Source organism: Malania oleifera, chromosome 1 (assembly GCF_029873635.1).
Source record: "Malania oleifera isolate guangnan ecotype guangnan chromosome 1, ASM2987363v1, whole genome shotgun sequence".
Classification (NCBI taxonomy): Eukaryota; Viridiplantae; Streptophyta; class Magnoliopsida; order Santalales; family Ximeniaceae; genus Malania; species Malania oleifera.
In genome coordinates this window covers 115,077,215-115,099,141 of record NC_080417.1, presented here as the reverse complement: position 1 = coordinate 115,099,141, position 21,927 = coordinate 115,077,215, and the positions used below count along the sequence as shown (strand labels likewise).

Below are 21,927 nucleotides of genomic sequence, written 5' to 3'. Positions count from 1 at the left end.
TATGAAATTGACTTAAAGGTGGTCTTTCCACCTTAACTTCTAAGAAGTATATGCATTTTTATTATTATCAATTTATTATATGTTTTTTCCTTCTATTCCTTTTCCAACAAGTTGTGGGTCGTGTATTGTCACGAGCCATGGCCTTTGTTCAATGGGCGGCTGTGGGCTTGTCAATCATGGATGATGCCCATCAGTTGTGGCCCTCGTCATTCATCTGTCATGTTGTTCTGTTGTGGTTGTCATATAGGGCCAATGCTCATTGAAGGCTTGAATAGCTTGATTGCTTTGAAAGGGAAGGGTCGTGGGCTAATTTGCTGAAGTGGTGAAGGGCCTTCTTGAAGGGTAAGCTGTAGATCACCAAACTACTGAAGCCAAATCGAGATAGGTTGCTCGATCTGACTTTGCCTAACTTGCTTATTAATGAGATTAGATTCAAACTTATCCATTTATAAATACATCTCCTTCTCTTAAACCCAAATCCAACTTACATGGATCAGGAGAAATTTGCCTAACTTACTTATTAATGAGATTTGGTCAAACTTATCCATTTATAAAGACATCTCCTTCTCTTAAACCCAAATCCAACTTAAATGGATCACGGGCCAGTCATGGGATTTTGACCCGTTTTGCGAGCTGGAGTACCTTCTTTTGTTACGTTCACGAACGCGAGCTGGAGTGGGAGGGTAGCCATGGCGACCGTACGGATGATAGGCAAGTAACTCTGCAACTTTCCAAAAACTACAACACTTCAAATAATAATATATTTCTTTTCATTAACCTCCAAAATATATTTAACCATCTTTCTTTTCATTAACTCTGCGTCTTCTTCGATCCCAGCAGACATTGCGGTGAACTTCACAGGTCAGGCATTTTCACAAACGCATCGTACCCTGTTAGCACCCACTCTATATATCTGCAAATTTTTTAATCATCTTGATTCTTCTTTCGTTATGTATTGTAAATGGAGTTCTTAACAGATGGCATGTTCAAGGGAATTTACAATGGAAAGCAGTGTCACAAGTCAGATATTCTAACTGTATTAGCTCGGGCGTGGAATGCCGGCGTCGAACGAATTATTGTAAGTCTCAGTCGACGCCCTTTCGAAGATTTTGTTTGGTTAATGAGAAATATTAGAAAAAAAAACCAAGATTTTCAAATTATACATTTTAAGATTTTTGGATTTCAAGCAAGTGGATTTTATCCCTGAGTTTTTATTTAAGCTTAAGTAGCACAAACAAGCGAGTGCAAAATTTCTTTTTCGTTTCGTTCATTCTTGGTTCCCCATCACCGAGTGTTGGGTGGGGAGAAGGGGTTTGGAATTAGGAAGTAAATCAAGCAGGGCGTTCGTAGGGTTTGAATTTGCGTAATTTGAAATTTTGAATTAAGTTTGTTGATGCAGGTAACTGGCGGGTCGCTTGAGGAATCAAAGGAAGCTCTTGCCATTGCAGAAACTGATGGTGTGTCAATAAATTTCTGTTTCAGTATGTTGTATTGTTCTCTAGCTAACTTCCTGTACGTTCTGCTTATAGACTTGGGTTTTGCTCGTTGACTTCTATTTTTTGAATTGATTGTTATAATTTATAATTTGTAATTTATTTTGTTTCAGGAAGGCTTTTTTGTACAGTTGGCGTGCACCCAACCCGATGCAAAGTTGATAACTGTTCCATGAAAATTTGTTATTTTGCTTATTTGATGCCATATCTGTTTAACAATCTGTCGTGATTGATTGTGCTTGTGTTGTGGCTTGTCATATTATTCAGGAATTTGAAGAGACTGGGGACCCTGACAGGCATTTCCAGGCACTTTTGTTGTTGGCTAAAGAGGGAATTGAGAAAGGAAAGGTAAATTTCGTTGTCTCAATTGCAAACAGGCACAACAATATAAGAAGGTTGTCGAATTTAGGCTCTCTGGTTTGGCAGAAAAACAAAATTAAGAGACAAAATGAGTTTACCTACTTTAATGAGTTGATATTGTAAGATGTTTGAGCTTTGCCATTGAAGAATATGCCTGGCTTCGGCTGCATGAAGCTTCTTATCACCAGCACTATCTTGGCAAATATGACCATAAGGATACAAATGATTAGAATTTTGGACTACTTTTTTTTCCAGTTGACTCATTAAATGTGTTCTTATATTGGTAATTACCATAAATTCTGTACAGTTAATTGTGCAACCAGTGTGCATTTTTCTGAAGATGTACCATTCTGAATTTACAACGTGAATATCGTGGTTTACTTTGACAATATTTTTTGAGTATTGATTTTCATAAACCTCCAGTTTTTCCCATACATAAACAAGTTTGGATATCTAATGATGTTTAGAGTTGATGGTAAACACAAAGTTCTTATTGCATTTGAACCATTAGATCATGCTGGTATTCTTGTTGGTCTCTTAATGTTCATTTTCTTCTTGATTTCATAGTGTTAATTTAGAATTTTGGTCTCAAAAGTTTATTTTTATTTTTTATGCTGTTCACTCGTAGGTGGTGGCAATTGGTGAATGTGGATTGGATTATGACAGGCTTCACTTTTGTCCATCTGAAATTCAAAAGAAGTATGTGGTTGCTTGATAAAATTGTTGTTGGTTTTCCCCACTTATCTTCAAAATTTTTTCAGTTGCTTGTTATTTTCTTTCAATTGATTACATGTTTACCTTTTTTTTTTTTTTTTTTTTTTCAATCTTGTTTAATCTAGGTATTTTGAGAAACAGTTTGAATTAGCGGATGCCACAAAGTTGCCAATGTTTTTACATATGCGTGCAGCTGCTGAAGATTTCTGTGAGATTTTAGAACGAAATAAGAACAAGTGAGATTTTTGGATTCCATTATGGAACAGATGTGCTGGCTAAAAGTTTATTGTTTTTAGCTTATTTTCTTCTTCTTCCCTTCCATCTTTTGCAATAAGAAAATACTTGCTTCCTGCGATAGATCACCATTTTTATTATGTTATATAAAGAAAACATCGAATTATGCAATTCATTTGCATAAACTATGTGCTATGTCCTGTGTGCACTTTGGATGGATCTTTGTCTTTTTAAAAGTATGGGCAAAATACAATGACCTCCCATGAGGTTTTGTAAAAAAAACACTGAGGTTTGGTAAAAAGACAATGATCTCCCCTGAGGTTTCAAAAATTTCAGGGACCTCCCTTGAGGTTTTAAGAATTCTAGGGGACCTCTCCTAAGGTTTGCTAAAAAGACACAAACCTCCCCATATATTTTGCAAATTGATAAGTTTTTTTAGGGGAGGTTTGTTTCTTTTTGGTAAAAATTTTTGAAACGTCAGGGGAGGTCTTTGTCTTTTTGCCTGTTAATGGTTATTTAATCATTTAGTATTATTATTATGTGTTGGAGTTTTGTTAGTAATAAGTATGAGTTAGTAAGGGTATGGTCATTCCCATTGTACTTGACATATATTATAAATAGAGGGAGAGACCTATCATTGTGTTTAGGTCTTCCATTTTGCCCAATTATTCAACATTGTATTAGAGCAAGATTCTGAGATCTAAACCTTAATTGTCACTGCCATCATCAAATGGAAGCACAAAACCCTAAATCTGCTGCATGTCTACCATTGTATAAGAACTTCCAGCAACACTATAGCCCTGAAAAAGGCCAGCAGCTGCCGGAAGCCAGAGAAGTCATAGGAAGATTCCTGGGCAACACTGCCAGTTTAGGAACACAAGATCTACAATAGATTTTGCAAAAACAACACCATAGTCATCCACAGACATTGCCGATCTGCCCCCTACTGAAATCTCATCCCCAGCAGCTTCCCCACATGTCCTTATGTTCCAGTCGAAGGCTGCTGGGGCCGAACTCACGCGCTGGCATGTGAAGCAAATTTCAGACATGTTTCTGACCTAAGTTGTTCGAGCAGGGCTCAAATCCCTCTATAAACATATTACTGAAGTTTTTTGTGATGTTTTTTGTTCAAAGATCTTACCTTTTTTAGTTGCTCATTTATGGCATCCAAGGAAATGGTTGTTTGGTGGTTCTTGAAGTTGTTTGTCAATGTTTATTGAGTTTACTGAGCCTGAAAGTGGCGTTTGCTTTATTTTTTGATTGGTATGTCTTGGGCTTGTGGTTTGCATCAGTTGTCGAAGGTTGTTTATATTGGGATCACATTGGTGAATTTGAAAAACGTGGCGCCTGCTGTGTGTTTTTGATTCACTGCTCTATCAAGGTTGTATTTATGTTGGGATGGAGTTCCCATACCAAAAGTGTGTCTCCCTTATCAGCTACTTGTTTGAGTGAACAACGTACTATAGCTGTTTTGCAGGAAGAAGAGTATTTAAAGTTCCTACAGTATCAGGCATCCTAGCAAGCATCTCATCACATTGCATCTTTTGCTCAGAAAAGTAACCATACCGTCTGTATGTCACCCGGTATCTCTCCCACTAGTCCCTTGGTTATCGAATTTGCTACTACTGACTATATGACAGGTGTCACCAACTTCTTTTCTACTCTTAAGTATTCTACAAATCTACCTCGAGCTACCCTTGCTAATGGATCCATTACTGCTACTAAGGGAATAGGAACTGTAAATCCCACTCCCACCATCTCTCTTTCTTTTGTTCTTTGCATTCCTAAATCTCCCTTAATCTTATGCCTCTTAATTAAATTACGGAGTCACTAAATTGCTTTGTAAACTTCTTTCCTAATTCTATTCTTATTGAGGATATGAAGATGAGGAAGACAATTGACATAGGACGTGAGGCTGATGGACTTTACTACTTTAAGTTGCTCTCTTCTCCTATTGCCTGTTGTGTTGTTGTCACATCACATCAAATCCATTGTTGCCTTGGCCATCCATCATTGGACAAGTTAAAACAACTAGTTCGTACTTTGAGTTCTGTGTCTACCCTTGATTGTGAGTCTTGTCAATTGGGAAAACATTATCGTGTTCCCTTTGTCTCTTGAGCCAAGAAAAGAGTTGTTAGCCCCTTTATGTTAGTCCATTTCGACGTTTGAGGTCCTAGTCGTGTCATGTCAAAATTGGGGTTTCTCGATATTTTGTCACTTTTGTCAATGACTATTCCAGAATGGCTTGGTTGTATTTGATGAAAGATCGCTATAAGTTGTTTAATATCTTTTGTGCCTTTTGTTCTCGAATAAAAACTTAGTTTGATATGCCAATTCGAATACTTTGTAGTGATAATGCTAAAGATTATTTCAATACTCTATTCATTACCTATATGATAAACTCTGGCATGATCCATCAATCTTCTTGTGCCCACACTCCACAACAAAATGGAGTTGCAGAGAGAAAAAATAGGCATATTCTTGAAGTCACTTGAACCCTTTTGTATTAAATGAATGTCCCTAAAGCTTTTTGGAGTGATGTTGTTTTGACTGCTTTCTCTCTCATCAACAAAATGCCATCCTCTGTCCTTGGTGGTAAGATCCCATATTCAATTATCTTCCCTTAGGCTCTTTTGTTCTCCCTTCCTCCTCGTATATTTGGTTGTGCGTCCTTCGTTCATCAATTAAATCCGGGAAGGGATAAATTGGATCCTCGTGCTATCAAATGTATTTTTCTAGGTTATTCCTATACTAAAAAAGGATATCGATGTTACAGTCCCACTTTACATCGATTCTTTGTCTCTATTGATGTCACCTTTTTTGAGCCTACACCTTACTATTATGATTCCTTGAGTTCTATTGACCTTGATGAGTCTTTTCCTCTTCCTAGCCATCCCAATCCTAACTTATTTCCTTCGTCTAGTCCTTTTGCATCTTCATCCAGTTTGAGTCCTTCTCGTCACTTGGATCATCCCAATTTGCAAGTGTACACATGACGACACAAGGGAGGAGAGCCTCCTTTAGCTTCCGCTTCTATGCCTCCAGTTTCCTCGTGAGATGATCCTCTTCCCCAAGTGGTTGATCCTCCTATTGCTGTTCAAAAAGGTAAACGCACTTGTACCCCAACATCCAATCTCGAATTTTGTTAATTATGATTTCTTGTCACCCTCATACTGCTGTTTTTGACGTAGGATGGGATTAATCGACCTATGTCCTACGGTTCAACCCTCACACAAGCACATACACTCAATACACTTTGACTTAAGAATTTAATTAGCCAACATAAACACCATAAATTGTGTGACATTTCACATATTGTTGTATTTTGAGAAGGTGTATGATTTTGTTCAGCAAATAAGTCCTAAGGGTTCTTTATCAAGTAATCAAGCTTTATGCATATAGATGTTAATTTCAACGCCAAGATTACAAGTTCTAGGTTAGCACACTAATATTCATACATTTGATTTTAGCTAACAAGTATCAATATTGCAATCTATGGATTCAAATGGGTTATTCAAAGATGTGAATTTAATCTACTAGCAATGGTTTACTAAATATAGCAAGGATTCAAATACAAGTACTGAAGTTACCAAGAGATTTGTTTGGATGACTTTGACGTTGTTCAACATAAGTCTTAGATCACGCCGTAAATCCTTCGTACAAGCTTTGAAACACCGAGACGAACATAGCAATAGAGTGGAGGGGAGGTGGCCGTGGGGGTGTATGTTGTGGTGGCCGTGTGGATGTGTTAGAAGGGAGGTCGTGTGGGTTAGAGAAGGGAGGTGGAGTCACTTGATAGAATAGTGGTCTCTCACCACTTGATCTCCGGAGAGAACAACATAGCCGCACACTACACAATCGATAGATTGGACAAAGCTTTTAGGCTTTAACAAAGAAAATTTCTTTCAATTCAATATCAGCTCTCATTAGAGTTCTTACAATGCTAAATATAAAGACTTAGCATGGGGAGGCAAGGCATTAACAATCTTACACTTTGTGACGCCCCGATTTTTCATACCATTTTTTTTTTCCCATATAAATAAAACATATAATCATAAATCGGCTACGTCAACACCTATGATACCACACAAACATAACCCGACCCAAAGAGGGTACCGAGTACACAGTCATTATCATATTCACAAAGCTAATAGCAGAAGTCATTTTATATATATACATACCACAGCGAATACACATACTAGAGTACTAATTCATCCATAAATACATGTCTAACACATTCCCAAAAAGAAATACAAAATGTTTTAGGGGAATCCTCCATCCCTAGTTCAAAATACTCACCCTGTCTACGCAGGGTATCAGCTCCCCTCTATCTTGGAGTTCTATCACTAGGTCTATACCGGTTTCCTAAAATATTTAGATGATTGGGTGAGACACATCTCAGTGAGACGGAATAAATTATCTACACCGTGTGGCAGTATGAGTTTCATTATATCATAAGATATATTCATTTCAGTGATAATATCTTCTGAGAAAAATATACCAATTCCACATTCATAATCATATAGATATAAAACACAAGGTTTCATAAGTTTTTAATTCCACTTCCAAATCCATTGACACGCAACCCATGTTTACCAGTGAAGTTCTCGAGAAAAGGGGAGATTGCATGCCCATACATGTAGCTCCCCTCTGCTCTGATATCGTTTGTATCCTTGCCCGATTAACTTGGGTTTGGCTAGAACTGATACTTATCAGGGCACTCACCTTACTCAGTAAGCCCTCAGGCGGAGTGTTTTACTTCGCTTTTATAATTTATGATATTAACTTACGCTATTCCATTTCCCATTTTCATTTTCATTTCATTTCCATTCACAACTAGCTCATGAGTGTCCTCGGTAACCAATACATCCGCGTCTGTAACTCATGACTGCCCTGAGGATATTTTCCACGCTATGCTTCACCCCATGGTCGAGGTCGCTCTCCATATTCCACACCATGCTTCCCCCCATGGTTAGGGTTGTGCGGTCTGAAAGCTGGACCTAACTGCGGTTGGCCTACCCGGTTAGATCAAAATGAACATACAATATACTTGTCTGTAGTACGAATGGCCTGCCATATACTTTGATCTGGACTCAGGGGCTAAAACTACCCTTCTCATTGGCTCATTTGAACAGTCACGTCACACGCTCCACAAGTCTGTGTGGTTGCACTTAATCACCACTAGCAACGGTACCGTGCTCATTTCAATAACACATCCATCCATCAGGGTTTTATTTCCACATTTCAATAATTCACAATTGCAGTATTCACAATGCAATTTTTCACATTTCCAGTATTCTCATTTCACATTCATATTGCAGTATTCATATTGCAATATTCACATTTCTCATATTCACATTTTCATATTCACATATATCAGTATTCACATTTCATCATTCTCATTGCAACACTAACATTGCAATGTTCACATTTTCATTAATCACATCTCAAGATTTAGGTTGTAGATTTTACTTTGCAGTATTTTCATTTTCCGCATTCACAACTCATTTATCATTTCAATGATATTTCATCAATTCAATACTCATTCCATCTCATAATAACATATGCATATCTCATTTCACGTTATTCAACATTTCTCAATAAAACATTTCCATATTTCATATTTCATCATTTCTTAGAAGGTACTTATCAGTACATATCACTTTTCATCATCTTTCACATTTCAATTCTCATATTTTAATTCACATTTCATAGCCTCATTATTCTCAATGTAAACCATTTAACTCAATTTCAAATACATTTCAGTATAAATGTGCCACACAATTTTCATCTGATACTCATATCATAATAAATTTCAGGTAAAATATCATATTTCATTCAGAAAAGACTGCTATAAGTTATTCCCCTTACCTAGCTTCTGAGAGGTCCACTAATACCCTAAATCATACGCTCCTTGGCGTTCGCAGCTCAAAAGCCTGAAATTCACATTTACCCCACATTATTCAACTCAACTACCAGAATAATTTCCTTCTAACACTTCCTAGGTTTCATATACTCCAAATTAATATTAAAACTCTAAAATACCCCACTTACCCTGATTTTGGGATGGTGTCCCGGAACCCCAAACTGAAAATTTGCTCCGCCTAAGTTGCAGAGAATCTTCCCAGGAACCTTGTGGTGGTTCCTGATCGTCAATCCGGGCTTTAACGGAGCCGGAATCGAAGAGAGAATGAAGAGGGGTTCGTAGGGTTTTAGAAAGAGAGAAGAATTTTATTTGATTAATGAAATGAGGCTTGCGGGTTCCCTTATAACGTCCACTATAGAGAAAACCGTCAACGGTTTTCTGCACTGGTCACAAAATCGTCGACGGTTTTTTGCGGCCCTTATGAAACCGTCGACGGCTTAGGCTTCCCAAACCGAATTTGCTCCTTTTCTCAAATTTTTTTATTATTTTATTTTCCCGAGTCTATACATTCTTCCATCCTTATAAAATTTCATCCTCCAAATTTGCCATCTATCACATTTTCCATCCTTAAATAGAAACACCATCATTTTATTAATTACCCTCACTTATGGCGGAAAAATACCGTGGTTATAAAGGAGGGTTCTGGAAGATTACAACCATCGAAAGAAAATTCTCCCCAAAACCATTCATAAACAAAATTAAAACACTACCTATCCTATACTAGACAAATCAAAATACATACCTCCATCCCAGGTTACTGCTAAACAGGTGCGGGTATCTTTGGCGCATCTGCTCCTCTAATTTCCAAGAAGCTTGCTCTATTGTATGATTGCGCTACATGACTTTTCCAGTGGCATGCTTTTCATATGTAGCTCCTGCTCTTTCTGATCCAAAATCTGCATTGGCACTTCCTCATAAGACAAGGCATCATTAAACTCCAATGCCTCATATCTGATCACATAGGAGGGATTTGGGACGTTTTTCCTCAACATAGAAACATGAAATACGTTTGTGTATTCTAGATAAAATCGGTGGTAAAGCCAACCGGTAGGCAACTGGACCCATACTTTCAAGAATCTCGAATGGTCCAATATATTTAGGGCTTAGTTTACCCTTCCTCCCAAATCTCATAACTCCTTTCAACGGTGCCACTCTTAGAAACACATGATTCCCTACGTCAAACTTCAATTCTCGTCGGTGAGTATTTGCATAACTCTTCTGCCGACTCTATGCTGTTCTGATCTTGTCTCTGATGAGTCAGACTTTATCCTGAGTCTGTTGTATCAGTTCTGGCCCCAAAATCTGACGTTCCCCAATATCATCCCAATATAACGGGGATCGGCACTTCCTGTCATATAATGCCTCGAATGGTGCCATCCCAATGCTGGCCTGATAATTGTTATTATACGCAAACTCAACTAGTGGCATAAACCGTAACCAACAACCTCCAAAGTCTATTACACATGCACGTAGCATATCCTTCAATATCTGTATCATCCTCTCCGTCTGTCCATCTGTCTAAGGATGAAACGCTGTACTGAACGACAACTGAGAACCCATGACTTCTTGCAAACTTCTCCAGAAACGGGATGTGAACCATGAGTCTCGGTCTAAAACTATGGACACTGGCACGCCATGCATTCTAACTATCCCTTGTATATACAACTCTGCCAACTGTTTAAGGAGTAATTAACTCTGATAGGCAGGAAATGGGCAGTTTTCATAAGTCGATCTATAACTACCCAAATGGCGTCCTATTCATGAAGTGCCGGCGGTAATCCTGTGACTAAATCCGTCGCTATATGCTCCCATTTCCACTCAGGAATATAAAGTGGTTGTAATGATCCCGCCGGTCTCTGAGGCTCAGCTTTCATTTGTTGGTATGTCAAACACTGTGCTACAAACTCGGCAATCTCTCTTTTCATTCCGCTCCACAAAAAGACTCTCGAAGATCTCCATACATTTTAGTACTACCAGGATGTACCGTATACAGGGATCGGTGCGCTTCCTCCAGAATCACTTTCTTAATCTCAAGGTCAGCAGGTACACACAGTTTGGTATGGAAGCTTAAGGCTCCATCCTTTGAAATACTGAAATCTGCCTCCTGACCATCCTGTACCTTCTTTATAAGCTTTACCAACTCTGCATCACTCCTCTGTGCTGCTTTAATTCTTTCCTGTAGAATCGGCTGCAGCACCAGATTGACAATAAATGCTTGATGATCGCCTTTTACGAGTTTTATCTCAAGTCTCTCCAAATCCATTTGGACGGGATGCTGTATCGCCACTGCAGATACCGATGCACCCACTGATTTTCGGCTCAAGACATCAGTTACCACATTAGCCTTTCCCGGATGGTAACTGATGGTGCAGTCATAATCTTTTATCAGCTTCAGCCATCTCCTCTGCCTCATGTCTAATTCTTTCTGTGTGAAAAAGTACTTTAGGCTCTTATGATCGGTGAAAATTTCACACCTATCCCCATAAAGATAATGTCTTCAAATTTTCAGCGTGTAGACCACCATTGTTAATTCCAGATCATGGGTAGAGTAATTCTTCTCATATTCTTTCAACTGTCGAGAGGCATACGCTATCACCCTCCCCTGCTGCATCAGAACACAACCGAGTCCTTTATGTGACGCATCACTATAAATTACGAAACCATCTTCTCCTGAAGGAATCGTTAACACTGGTGCAATGATGAGCTGTTGCTTCAACTCCTGGAAGTTTTGCTCACACTCATCGGTCCACTCGAATTTCACACATTTCCTGATCACTTTAGTCAAAGGACCCGACAATTTAGAAAAACCATCAACAAACTTGCGGTAGTATTCAGCCAATCCCAGGAAACTTTTGATTTCTTGCACATTCTTCGGTCGCACCCAGTCTACTACCGCCTCAATCTTGTTCGGATCTACTGAAATACCATCCCTTGATATCACATGTCCAAGAAAAGTAACTTGCTTTAGCCAGAACTCGCACTTTTTGAGTTTCGCATACAATCTTCTTTCTCTTAGCACCTGTAGTACTATCCTCAAATGTTCCTCGTGTTCTTCCGGGCTCTTTTAATATACCAATATGTCATCAATGAATACTACCATAAATTGGTCCAGATATTGGTGAAAAGCCCTGTTTATCAAATTCATAAACACTGCAGGAGCATTTGTCAGTCCAAATGGCATAACCAAGAATTTGTAGTGCCCATACCGAGTCCTGAATGCCGTCTTTAGAACATTCTCTACTCTAGCTTTCACCTGATGATACTCAGACCACAGATCTATCTTTGAGAAAATCTGTGTCACCTGTAACTGATCAAATAAATCATCGATGCGGGGAAGCGGGTACTTATTCTTATAGTCACTTTATTAATTTCTTGGTAGTTGATACACATTCTCATCGGCCCATCTTTCTTTTTTACAAATAATACCGGCGCTCCCCAGAGCGACATGCTGGGCCGAATAAATCCCTTATCTAATAGTTCCTGCAATTGGTTCTTTAATTCTTTTAATTCCACTGGTGCCATTCTGTACAGCGCTTTCGAAATCGGCGCTGTCCTCAAAACCAGATCAATAGTAAACTATACCTCACGATCAGGAGGTAGTCACGGCAAATTGTCAGGGAAAACATCAGAAAAATCCCTCACTATCGGGATATCCTCTAACCTTAACTCCCTTTTTGATATCTCCTTCACACAGGCCACATATCCCCGACAATCCTTTAACAATAACCGCTTCGCCTGAATGACGGATAACAATTGTGGTGGGGTGCGCACACAAGACCCCACGAATCTGTAGTCCTATCCTCTTGGAGGTCTGAACACTACCCATGGTTCGAAATTGTGGTCACGAGTAACGTCGCGTAACGGTCGCGGGTGTCGTGGGTCGCGGGAGACGTGGGTTGTTATGTAACGGGAAGCGGGCGTAACGGTTGTGAATTTTTTTCACGCATGCACAACCATGCCAAAATCAAAAAATAAGCATGAAATCCATTAATACGTGATTTTTAATGAGTTTTGAAGGTTTTCATTCAACCTACAAATGCTTTTTAATAGGTATTATGATTTTTATATTAATTTTAGTGCACTGTTTACAAAAAAAGCATCTTTTTTTATAATTTGCATTACTTTAATGAGTAAAAAGATGTAGAAATGTAAGAATCAATTAATTAAGGTCATAAAGTTTATAAAAATAAATCAATAGACTCAATACTCAATATACACATTACACATACATGAATTTAAAAAGTGATTAATATTAAATATTAATAAATAGTTGAAAATACATGAATACAATATTACAAATTTATAACATAACACATGTCACCACCAAAAAGAATGACGTGGAGGGTCTTCATAATTTGCATCTGTATCTTGAGATTGGGATTGGAAATTATCTCCCCATCCTTGTGGAAATACATAGCTGAATAAACCCAAGTTTGCGTCATTTCGTTGTTACTCTTGAAAATGTACTGGTGGTGAAAATCCTCCTAATATAGGGGGTGCATAATCTCCTCTTTGACCATATCCTGAATAATGTCCATAAGTTGGGGCTGGGCTGGCTCTGGGTAGTGTGTAGAAGAAGACTCACTAGATCCTGAGATTCTTAATCCACTAGGATAAAAATGTGAGTCACGAGATGCATAATGTGGATATGCTGGATGAGATCCATATGATTGTGATGATGAACCATCTAAACCTAAGTCGCCAAAACTACGAACCACACCATATGAATCTTTAGCAGAATCACTAGGGTCACCATGAGCACTCCTTCTCCTAGGTTGTGAAGATTGGTTCCCTGGAGGAATACCCAAGTCATAATTTTCAGGTATGTCATGTAGTCCATAAGGATCAGAAGGATGTATATCCCTTATGAATGATGTCCCTGTGTCATATCCATAATTATATTGTATACCGCCGCCTCCACCACCACCACTACCACCCCCCAACCCCAACTCCAGCACCACTATTACCATCATCATCACTTGGTGGGCTCAAACCAAGATTGTCATCACTTTGTGCACGTTCAGGGCTTGAACTTGAATCATCATGCGTGTTTATTGGTGGTTGATCACCTCCTTTTGTAGTACTACCAACTTCTTCATTTAACAAATTTGAATTGTCCTGACTGTCTAGTAGTGGTGTCCCTCTCTCCTCTAACCATTGACTCAAAGGATCATCTTCTTCGAAAATGTAGTCCAAATTGATAGGATTGAAACCCTCTTCAATTTCTCATTGGCTTCTTCTCATTGTACGTCCTAACTTTAACCTCATGTTGTAATGTACGAAAACAAGTTTTTGTAGTCTCATGTACTTTATTCTATTTGTTGTTTTTCGTATGGATGATACTAAAGGTGCTCCAATTACGCTCACAGTTCGAAGCTGATGTGGTCTGGCTTAGAACTCTGATTACTATTATTTGGAGCTCAGGAGCACACAAGCCATAATGAATCCACCATTCGGCTGCATGAATAATTAAAAAGAGTTTTATGTCTGTATAGCATATATTTCGAAAGTCAAACTTGAACATAAAGAGAGAAAATAGAGCCATTCATCCATTATTTAGCTATATAGCCTATATTTACCAGGATTTGTTTGTTTCACTGCCCTTTGAGCCAATGGGGTTCCAAAAGTCTCCTGCCTATCTTGATATAGCAACAGCTAAAAAAGGATGATTGTGAAATATAATTAATTAATTAGATGTATTAATAATTATTCTTGAAAGTATTACAGGATACTAGAACAATTCATTATTCAATTTAATGGAACCAATACGTACTTGATTAATAGCCCGAATTTGAGTATCTATATCGGGTACCAACTTGGTTATCATTTTTTTAACCCCATCCATGACTTCTCTAGCAACTTCAGGAGAGGGTGGGGCACCATAAAGAAATTGTGGGTTCAAAAAATCCTACAATTAAATTTAGAAACATATTAATCAATAGTTTTGTAATGCAACTATGCATAATTTAAAAGTTAAAATAATAAGAAATTGTATTTGATTTACACTTACTAGCAGCGTGCAAATCTTGGTGCAACTAAAAACTCCACCGGTTGTCAATAATTTTTCAATAGTCTTTGTAAAACCGGCAATCTTTTTGAATGGCCAACTTCGCCCTATCAATTGCCTCGTATATGAAGCCCATGGTTAGTTTTTCATTACCATCAACCAATTTAAGAATTTTCACTAAGGGTTCTTGCACTTTAATTATATCAGAGACCTTTTGCTAAAACTCTTTGCCTAAGATAATTTTCTTCGAATCATATGTTGGGTTTGATTTTGCCATCCTAAACCTTAAATTTTTACAAGCATCAGATGTAAACATTTCCCTTAAATGCTTGTTTATGCCTGACAATAGTCTTCAAAGCAATGAAGTTTTGGGCAAATCGAGTGATGGCAGGGCGAAGTAACTCTTTATTATTTGTGAATTTTTTCATGAAATTCACTGTCCATGTGTGGTTGTAAATAAATGAGGTTATTGTTCTTGCATCTTCTAAGACCTTCTTCCCGTTACTTTTCTTACCAATATCTTCAAGAATAAGGTCTGTGCAATGAGCTGCACATATTGTCCAATAGAGATTGGACCTCTTCTGCATTAATAATTTTCCTCCTGCCTTCATTGCAGTTTCATTACCAGTTACTATTTGGATAACATTCTCCTTTTCAATTTCTTCAACCACCTCGTCCATTAATCTGAAATGAAATTATAGATTCAATAATTACTACTATTTAATTAAAAATATGCAAGTCCATAATACTATTTGCATATACAATTAAAATTAGAAAATTACCTGAAATAATATTTCTGCTTGGCACATCAGAGGCATCAACTGATCTATGAAACACGGTGCCTATCGCAATAAACTAAAAAGTTTATTATGTGTTTTTTAGTTGGTCTTGACCAACCATCACACATAAGAGTTACACCTCTCTCCTTCCAAATCTAGCAAAAGAAGTTATATAAATTTTCATTTCTTGATACTCTTGTTCCAAATAAATTTCAGATATCTCATAGGGTGATAGATCCTTCACCCCCTTTCCAACCTCTGCAGCAATATCAAGCATAGGCTGCATAAATGGAGAGTCAGCTACATTCGCTGGAATCTAATTATAAATTAGGAATTTTCCAACTGCTTTTCCTAATTTACTTCATAAACCTTTCAGTAACTTAGTGTTGATTTTTGGTTGTTTTGCACTCTTGCTTCTTTCTAAAATAGGATCCATTGCCTTTAGTCTAACTTCAGGGGCATCAGGATTGATCCATTGTCATCCACTACCTCCAGCTTCTCGACCACTATAAGATCGAGCTTCTGCTCTATTGAAACCATTGGTAGCACCACTGTCAGAGCCACCTCCCTCTTTATAAATACTACCCCCTCCACTTGTTCTTGCTCGAAATCTTTGTCTCTCTTCCCATTGTTGTTGTGAACGTATGCTTTCTTGTCGAGCAAATCTCATACTTTCTTCTTCCAAGTCTTCTTCATCGCTCAAATTCTCAAAATCTCCTCTAATTTGGGCTTCTGCTTCTTCTTGCCTTTTTCGTTTATCTCTTTTCTTCTCAGCATACTGTTGTAGATGTTTCATCATTTGTTCTTTTACTTGTGTGGTCACATTTGAGCATCCAGCTACTTGGCCCTTTTTATGTGCCAAGTGTTGTTTCAAGCGTGTAATGCCCCCTTTAATTATCTTCTCACATAACTTACACATAATAACATGTCTATTACCGTCCACCACAGTACCAAAATGCCATCCAATATTTTCTCTAGGTAAGTTCTCATTTCCTCTATCACGTGACATATTGATAAACTTAATTTGATGATCTCTACACAAAACATAGAGAAAATACAAAGTTACAACCTTTCTAAAAAAATGACAGGAATAATATAATTAGTAATTTAGTAAATATTAAATAATAAGTACTAAATAGTCCTTCTAATTTTAAGTACTTATTACGTAAAAATAAAATATAATATTTGATTAAAAATAATAAGTAATGTTATTATTTTTATATTTAAATAAACAAAATTATAAAATATTAGATATTTTATTACAAAAAAATATATTCCTTTATCTTTAAAAAGATATTTTCATTATTTTTATAACTTGATTTTATTTTCATTTATAACTATAAGAAATTAACATTGTAATTTTAAAGTTGAAAAATACTTTTGCTCCACTTTCATATACATCACAGCATCACTAATAGAGATCCATACAGTACAAATTGACTATTTAATTTTTTAAGCATTTTCTCAGTATATGGATTAAAATAAAATTTTTCTACAAATTCCAGTAGTAATTAGTAAAAATCAAAATTATCAACGTATTAACTATTAGGTTAAAATTTTTTTTATTAAGTTATCAATTTTTACTTTATTTGATAACTAAAAATAAAAAATAGATCATGTAAAGATTTATTTTACCTAATTTTAAATTTAAGGTCAAAATGATGTTTTAAAACTTAAAAAATATTAATAAACCGGAAATATGTGATGGAACTAGATTTTCATAATTACCTTTCAAAAAATATAAGACAATTAAAATATTTATAAATTAAAAAAATTTTATTTTACATAATTATTATTATTTTCTAAATTTTTACTCTATTAAATTACTTTTAATAAACATAATTTACAACAAAATATAATTAAAAAAAAAAAAAAACATAATGAGAAGTTTAAGACTTAAAGTGATGTGGGTGTTGAGTGTTATTGAATTTTTAAAGCTTATCTCATATGCTGAGATGAGCAGAGAGTCTGAGTGAGATTGAAAGAAGGGAGGGGACTTGGAGGAGCCTTAAAGCCTCAAAGGAGCGAAGCGCACGAGCGGCCGATGAGCAATGACTCCAAGCTCCGTGCGACAACTGGCCGAGGGCTGGTTGGTGGCAAGTGCGATGACTGGCGGAAGAAGCTGCCGAAGGAATATCGGCGACTCACAGAGGCGGCAGAGCTGCTGCAACCCGTCACCAGTGACTCGCCAAGCTGCTGCACTTGCAAGTCTGCAATTCTTGAGTCTTGGAAGGCTGTGAAGATGAGTAGATCTGCTCACTCTCAGGCTTCGAAGAAGTGAAGCCTTCTTATTGCTTCGGCCAACAAAATTTCAAGGTAAGCTTTTTACTTTCTAGTTTGCTCTTTGAACGTTAGACGTAGATAGATTGAATGGCAGATGAGTGGTTGGGAGAGGGGAAAAGCATTGCCGCAGCCTTTAGGGATTCAGATTTCTGCAAGCTGTAACAGTCCGTAACGGACCGTTACGAAGTGTAACGTTGGGGTAACACCGTTACGGGCCGTTACGGAGACGTAACGGCCGTTATGACTGTGAATTTTTTTCGAACCACATTATCGGCCCGTATCGGTTTCAGAGCCTTCGATTTTCGTTACGTAACGGCCATTATGCTACGTAACGACCGTTATTTAAAACCATGACACTACCTCTTTCTGATTACAGTCTATATTGGTATAGTGATCAGCTAGCCAGTCCATCCCCAGTATCACCTCAAACCCATGCATATCTAAGACCATCAGATTAGCTAATAAAGACCTCTCCTGAATGCATACTGGACAGTTCTCGAGTACCTTTTCACATATCCCCACAGCCCCTGTCGGCGTAGCCATTGACAAACTGACACCCAACTGCCGTATTTCTAACCCATAAAATTTAACAAACTCTTGGGCGATAAAAGAATGAGTCGCCCTTGAATCAAACAAAGCAGTAGCTGTAAATGACAGAATTGAAACCGTACTTGTTACAACATCTCCTGCCACCTCAGCATCCCCCAGTGTCTGCGCGTAGACTCGTGTTGGGGCGGTATTCCTTTGCTGTCCGCCTCTGGGGGCCTGGTGACCTCCTCGGTATGGTTTATAAGTGAGCACAACAACTGTCGGTGCTTGGAAGTCTCTCGCCATATGTCTAGGCTGATGGCATCGATAACAAACCATTCCCCTGACCTGACACTCTCCTGGGCGTCTCCTGTAGCATATGGGACAAGAAGGGGGCATCTGCCTGCCCTGTACCGCCCGATCTCCCACTCCCTGTCTCCGTCCTCCTTTGCTATCCTGCCTCTTCCAAGGCCCTCGGCTGGACCTTGCCTGAAAATCTGAAGGCATGACTCTTTTTCCCTGGTTTTGTGCTGAAGTGCCTCTCTGAAGCCCACTCTCAATTACTGCAGCTCTATCCACTACCTCTGCAAATGTTTTGGGCCTGGACGCCTATAACCTGCTCAAATAAACTTTGTCTCAGGCCCTCCTCCAACTTCCTCGCTTTCTTTTCTTCATCCGGTACCAAATACGGAGCAAACCTGAGACAGCTCAATGAACTAGCTGCATATCACTGTACTATCATCAGTCCCTGTGTCAAGTGCAGAATCTCCACTGCCTTCGCACTTCTGACAGTAGCAGGGAAATATCTCTTGAAAAAGATCTCCTTGAAGGAGCTCCACGTCACTGCTACAGGGTCGGGTCTCTGCTCCTCTAACAGTCTTGCTAATTTCCACCAGCGCTTTGCCTCCTCTGTCAGCTTAAATGTCACAAACGATACTTTTTGCTTATTTGTACATGGAAGAATTGCCAACATATCCTCTATATCCTGGACCTAGTTCTCAGCCACGAGTGGGTCAGCTCCTCTAGAGAATGATGGGGGTCTCATATGCGTGAACTGCTCAATTGTGCAGCTCCACTCCCCTGAACCTCTAGCCATCTCTGCTATCTCCTGCTGAGTGACGCTACATAGTACAGTATCAGGATCTCCGCCACCCATACTGGAAGACCTTGCATCATCACCCCCAGCATGTGCACTACTACTCCTTTGATCCATCTTGCAAATGGTATAAAACGGTTTTAGAGCTCTTTCATCATAACTCACTAACACACCCAGCATAATAAAATCCACAAGATATTCTGCTACAGCCATTTCTCTTAACATACTTAATCCCCATTTTAGATTTCAATCAAAAACCGGCGATAGTATCTATGGTTTTTCTGAAATCGTCACCCCAGGAAAATCACAGAAATAGCCACAGAACTCCTGCCTCCAAGTCGCAAGATAGAATCCTAAATTCCAATCTCATTCTCTAACAACAACCGACTCATATCTCGTCAATATCCATTCCTATACTCTGGTATTATATTCCGCTGTTTACTAAAGTTTGCAAAACCTAGCAACCTAGACTCTGATACCAAACTGTGACGCTCTGATTTTTCATACCATTTTTTTCTCCATATAAATAAAACATATAATCACAAATCGGCTACGTCAACACCTCTGATACCACACAAACATAACCCGACCCGAAGAGGGTATCGGGTACACAGTCATTATCATATTCACAAACCTAACAGCGGAAGTCATTTTATATATATACATACCATAGCGAATACACATATCGGAGTACTAATTCATCCATAAATAATGGTCTAACACATTCCCAAAAAGAAATACAAAATGCTCTACGGGAATCCTCCATCCCTAGCTCAGAACACTCACCCTGTTTACGCAGGGTATCAGCTCCCCTCTATCTCGGAGCTCTATCACTAGTTTTATCTCGGTTTCCTAAAATATTTAGATGATTAGGTGAGACACATCTCAGTAAGATGGAATAAATTATCTACAGTGTGTGGCAGTATGAGTTTCATTATATCATAACATATATTCATTTCAGTGATAATATCTTCTAAGAAAAATATACCAATTCCACATTCATAATCATATAAAAATAAAACACAAGCTTTCATAAGCTTTTAATTTCATTTCCAAATCCATTTACACGCAACCCATGTTTACTAGCGAAGTTCTCGAGAATAGGAGAGATTGCATGCTCATACATGTAGCTCCCCTTTGCTCTGATATTATTTGTATCCTTGCCCGATTAACTCGGGTTTGGCTACAACTGATACTTAACAGGGCACTCACCTTACTCAGTAAGCCCTTAGGCGGAGTGTTTTATTTTGCTTTTATAATTTATGATATTAACTCACGCTATTCCATTTCCTATTTTCATTTCATTTCCAATTCATTTCCATTTCTTTTCCATTCACAACTAGCTCATGAGTGTCCTCGGTCACCAATACATCTGCGTCTGTAACTTATGGCTGTCCTGAGAATATTTGCCATGCCATGGTTCATCCCATGGTCGAGGTTGCTCTCCATATTCCACGCCATACTTCCCCCCATGGTCAGGGTTGTGCGGTCCGAAGGCTGGACCTAACCGCGGTTGGCCTACCCGGTTAGATCAAAATAAACATACCATATACTTGTCTGTAGTACGAATGACCTGCCATATACCCTGATCTGGAGTTGGGGGACAAAATTACCCTTCTCATTGGCTCATTCGAATAGTCACGCCACATGCTCCACGATCCATCCACTAACAACAGTACCGTGCTCATTTCAATAACACATCCATCCACAGGGTTTCGTTTCCACATTTCAATAATTCACAATTGCAGTATTCACAATGCAATTTTTCACATTTCCAGTATTCTCATTTCACATTCATATTGCAGTATTCACATTGCAATATTCACATTTCTCATATTCACATATCAATATTCGCATTTCATCATTCTTATTGCAGCACTAACATTGCAATGTTCACATTTTCATTAATCACATCTCAAGATTTACATTGTAGATTTTACTTTGCAGTATTTTCATTTTCTGCATTCACAACTCATTTCATCATTTCAATGATATTTCATCAATTCAATACTCATTCCATCTCATAATAACATATGCATATCTCATTTCACGTTATTCAACATTTCTCAATAAAACATTTCCATATTTCATATTTCATCATTCTCAGAAGGTACTTATTAGTACATATCACTTTTCATCATCTTTCACATTTCAAATCTCCTATTTTAATACACATTTCATAACCTCATTATTCTCAATGTAAACCATTTAACTCAATTTCAAATACATTTTAGTATAAATGTGCCACACAATTTTCATCTGGTACTCATATCATAATAAATTTCAGGTAAAATATCTTATTTCAAATTCTTATATTTCTCAACCAATAATTTTCAGAAAAGATTTCTATAATTTATTTCCCTTACCTAGCTTACTGAGAGGTCCACTAACACTCTAAATCATATGCTCCTCGGCGTTCGCAGATCAAAATCCTGAAATTCACATTTACCCCACATTATTCAACTCAACTCTCAGAATAATTTTCGTTTAACACTTCCTAGGTTTGA

The 21,927-nt window shown here is 38.0% G+C and overlaps 1 protein-coding gene across 5 annotated transcripts in view; it reads left to right on the top strand.

Moving 5' to 3' along the window:
* The first annotated feature begins 269 nt into the window (after positions 1-269).
* The window catches only part of LOC131145995 (uncharacterized), a 69,219-nt gene continuing 47,561 nt past the window's right edge, over positions 270-21,927 (top strand). For 3 of the 5 annotated variants that reach the window (XM_058095241.1, XM_058095222.1, XM_058095252.1), the window contains exons 1-7: positions 270-715; positions 968-1,078; positions 1,400-1,457; positions 1,607-1,650; positions 1,761-1,841; positions 2,482-2,552; positions 2,693-2,803. In XM_058095241.1, coding sequence (XP_057951224.1) covers positions 524-715; positions 968-1,078; positions 1,400-1,457; positions 1,607-1,650; positions 1,761-1,841; positions 2,482-2,552; positions 2,693-2,803 — 668 coding nt within the window. In that variant the 5' untranslated portion in view covers positions 270-523. Of the gene's footprint in view, positions 716-840; positions 862-967; positions 1,079-1,399; positions 1,458-1,606; positions 1,651-1,760; positions 1,842-2,481; positions 2,553-2,692; positions 2,804-21,927 lie in introns of all 5 variants that reach the window. The other 2 variants (XM_058095233.1, XM_058095214.1) reach the window with 2 other exon arrangements.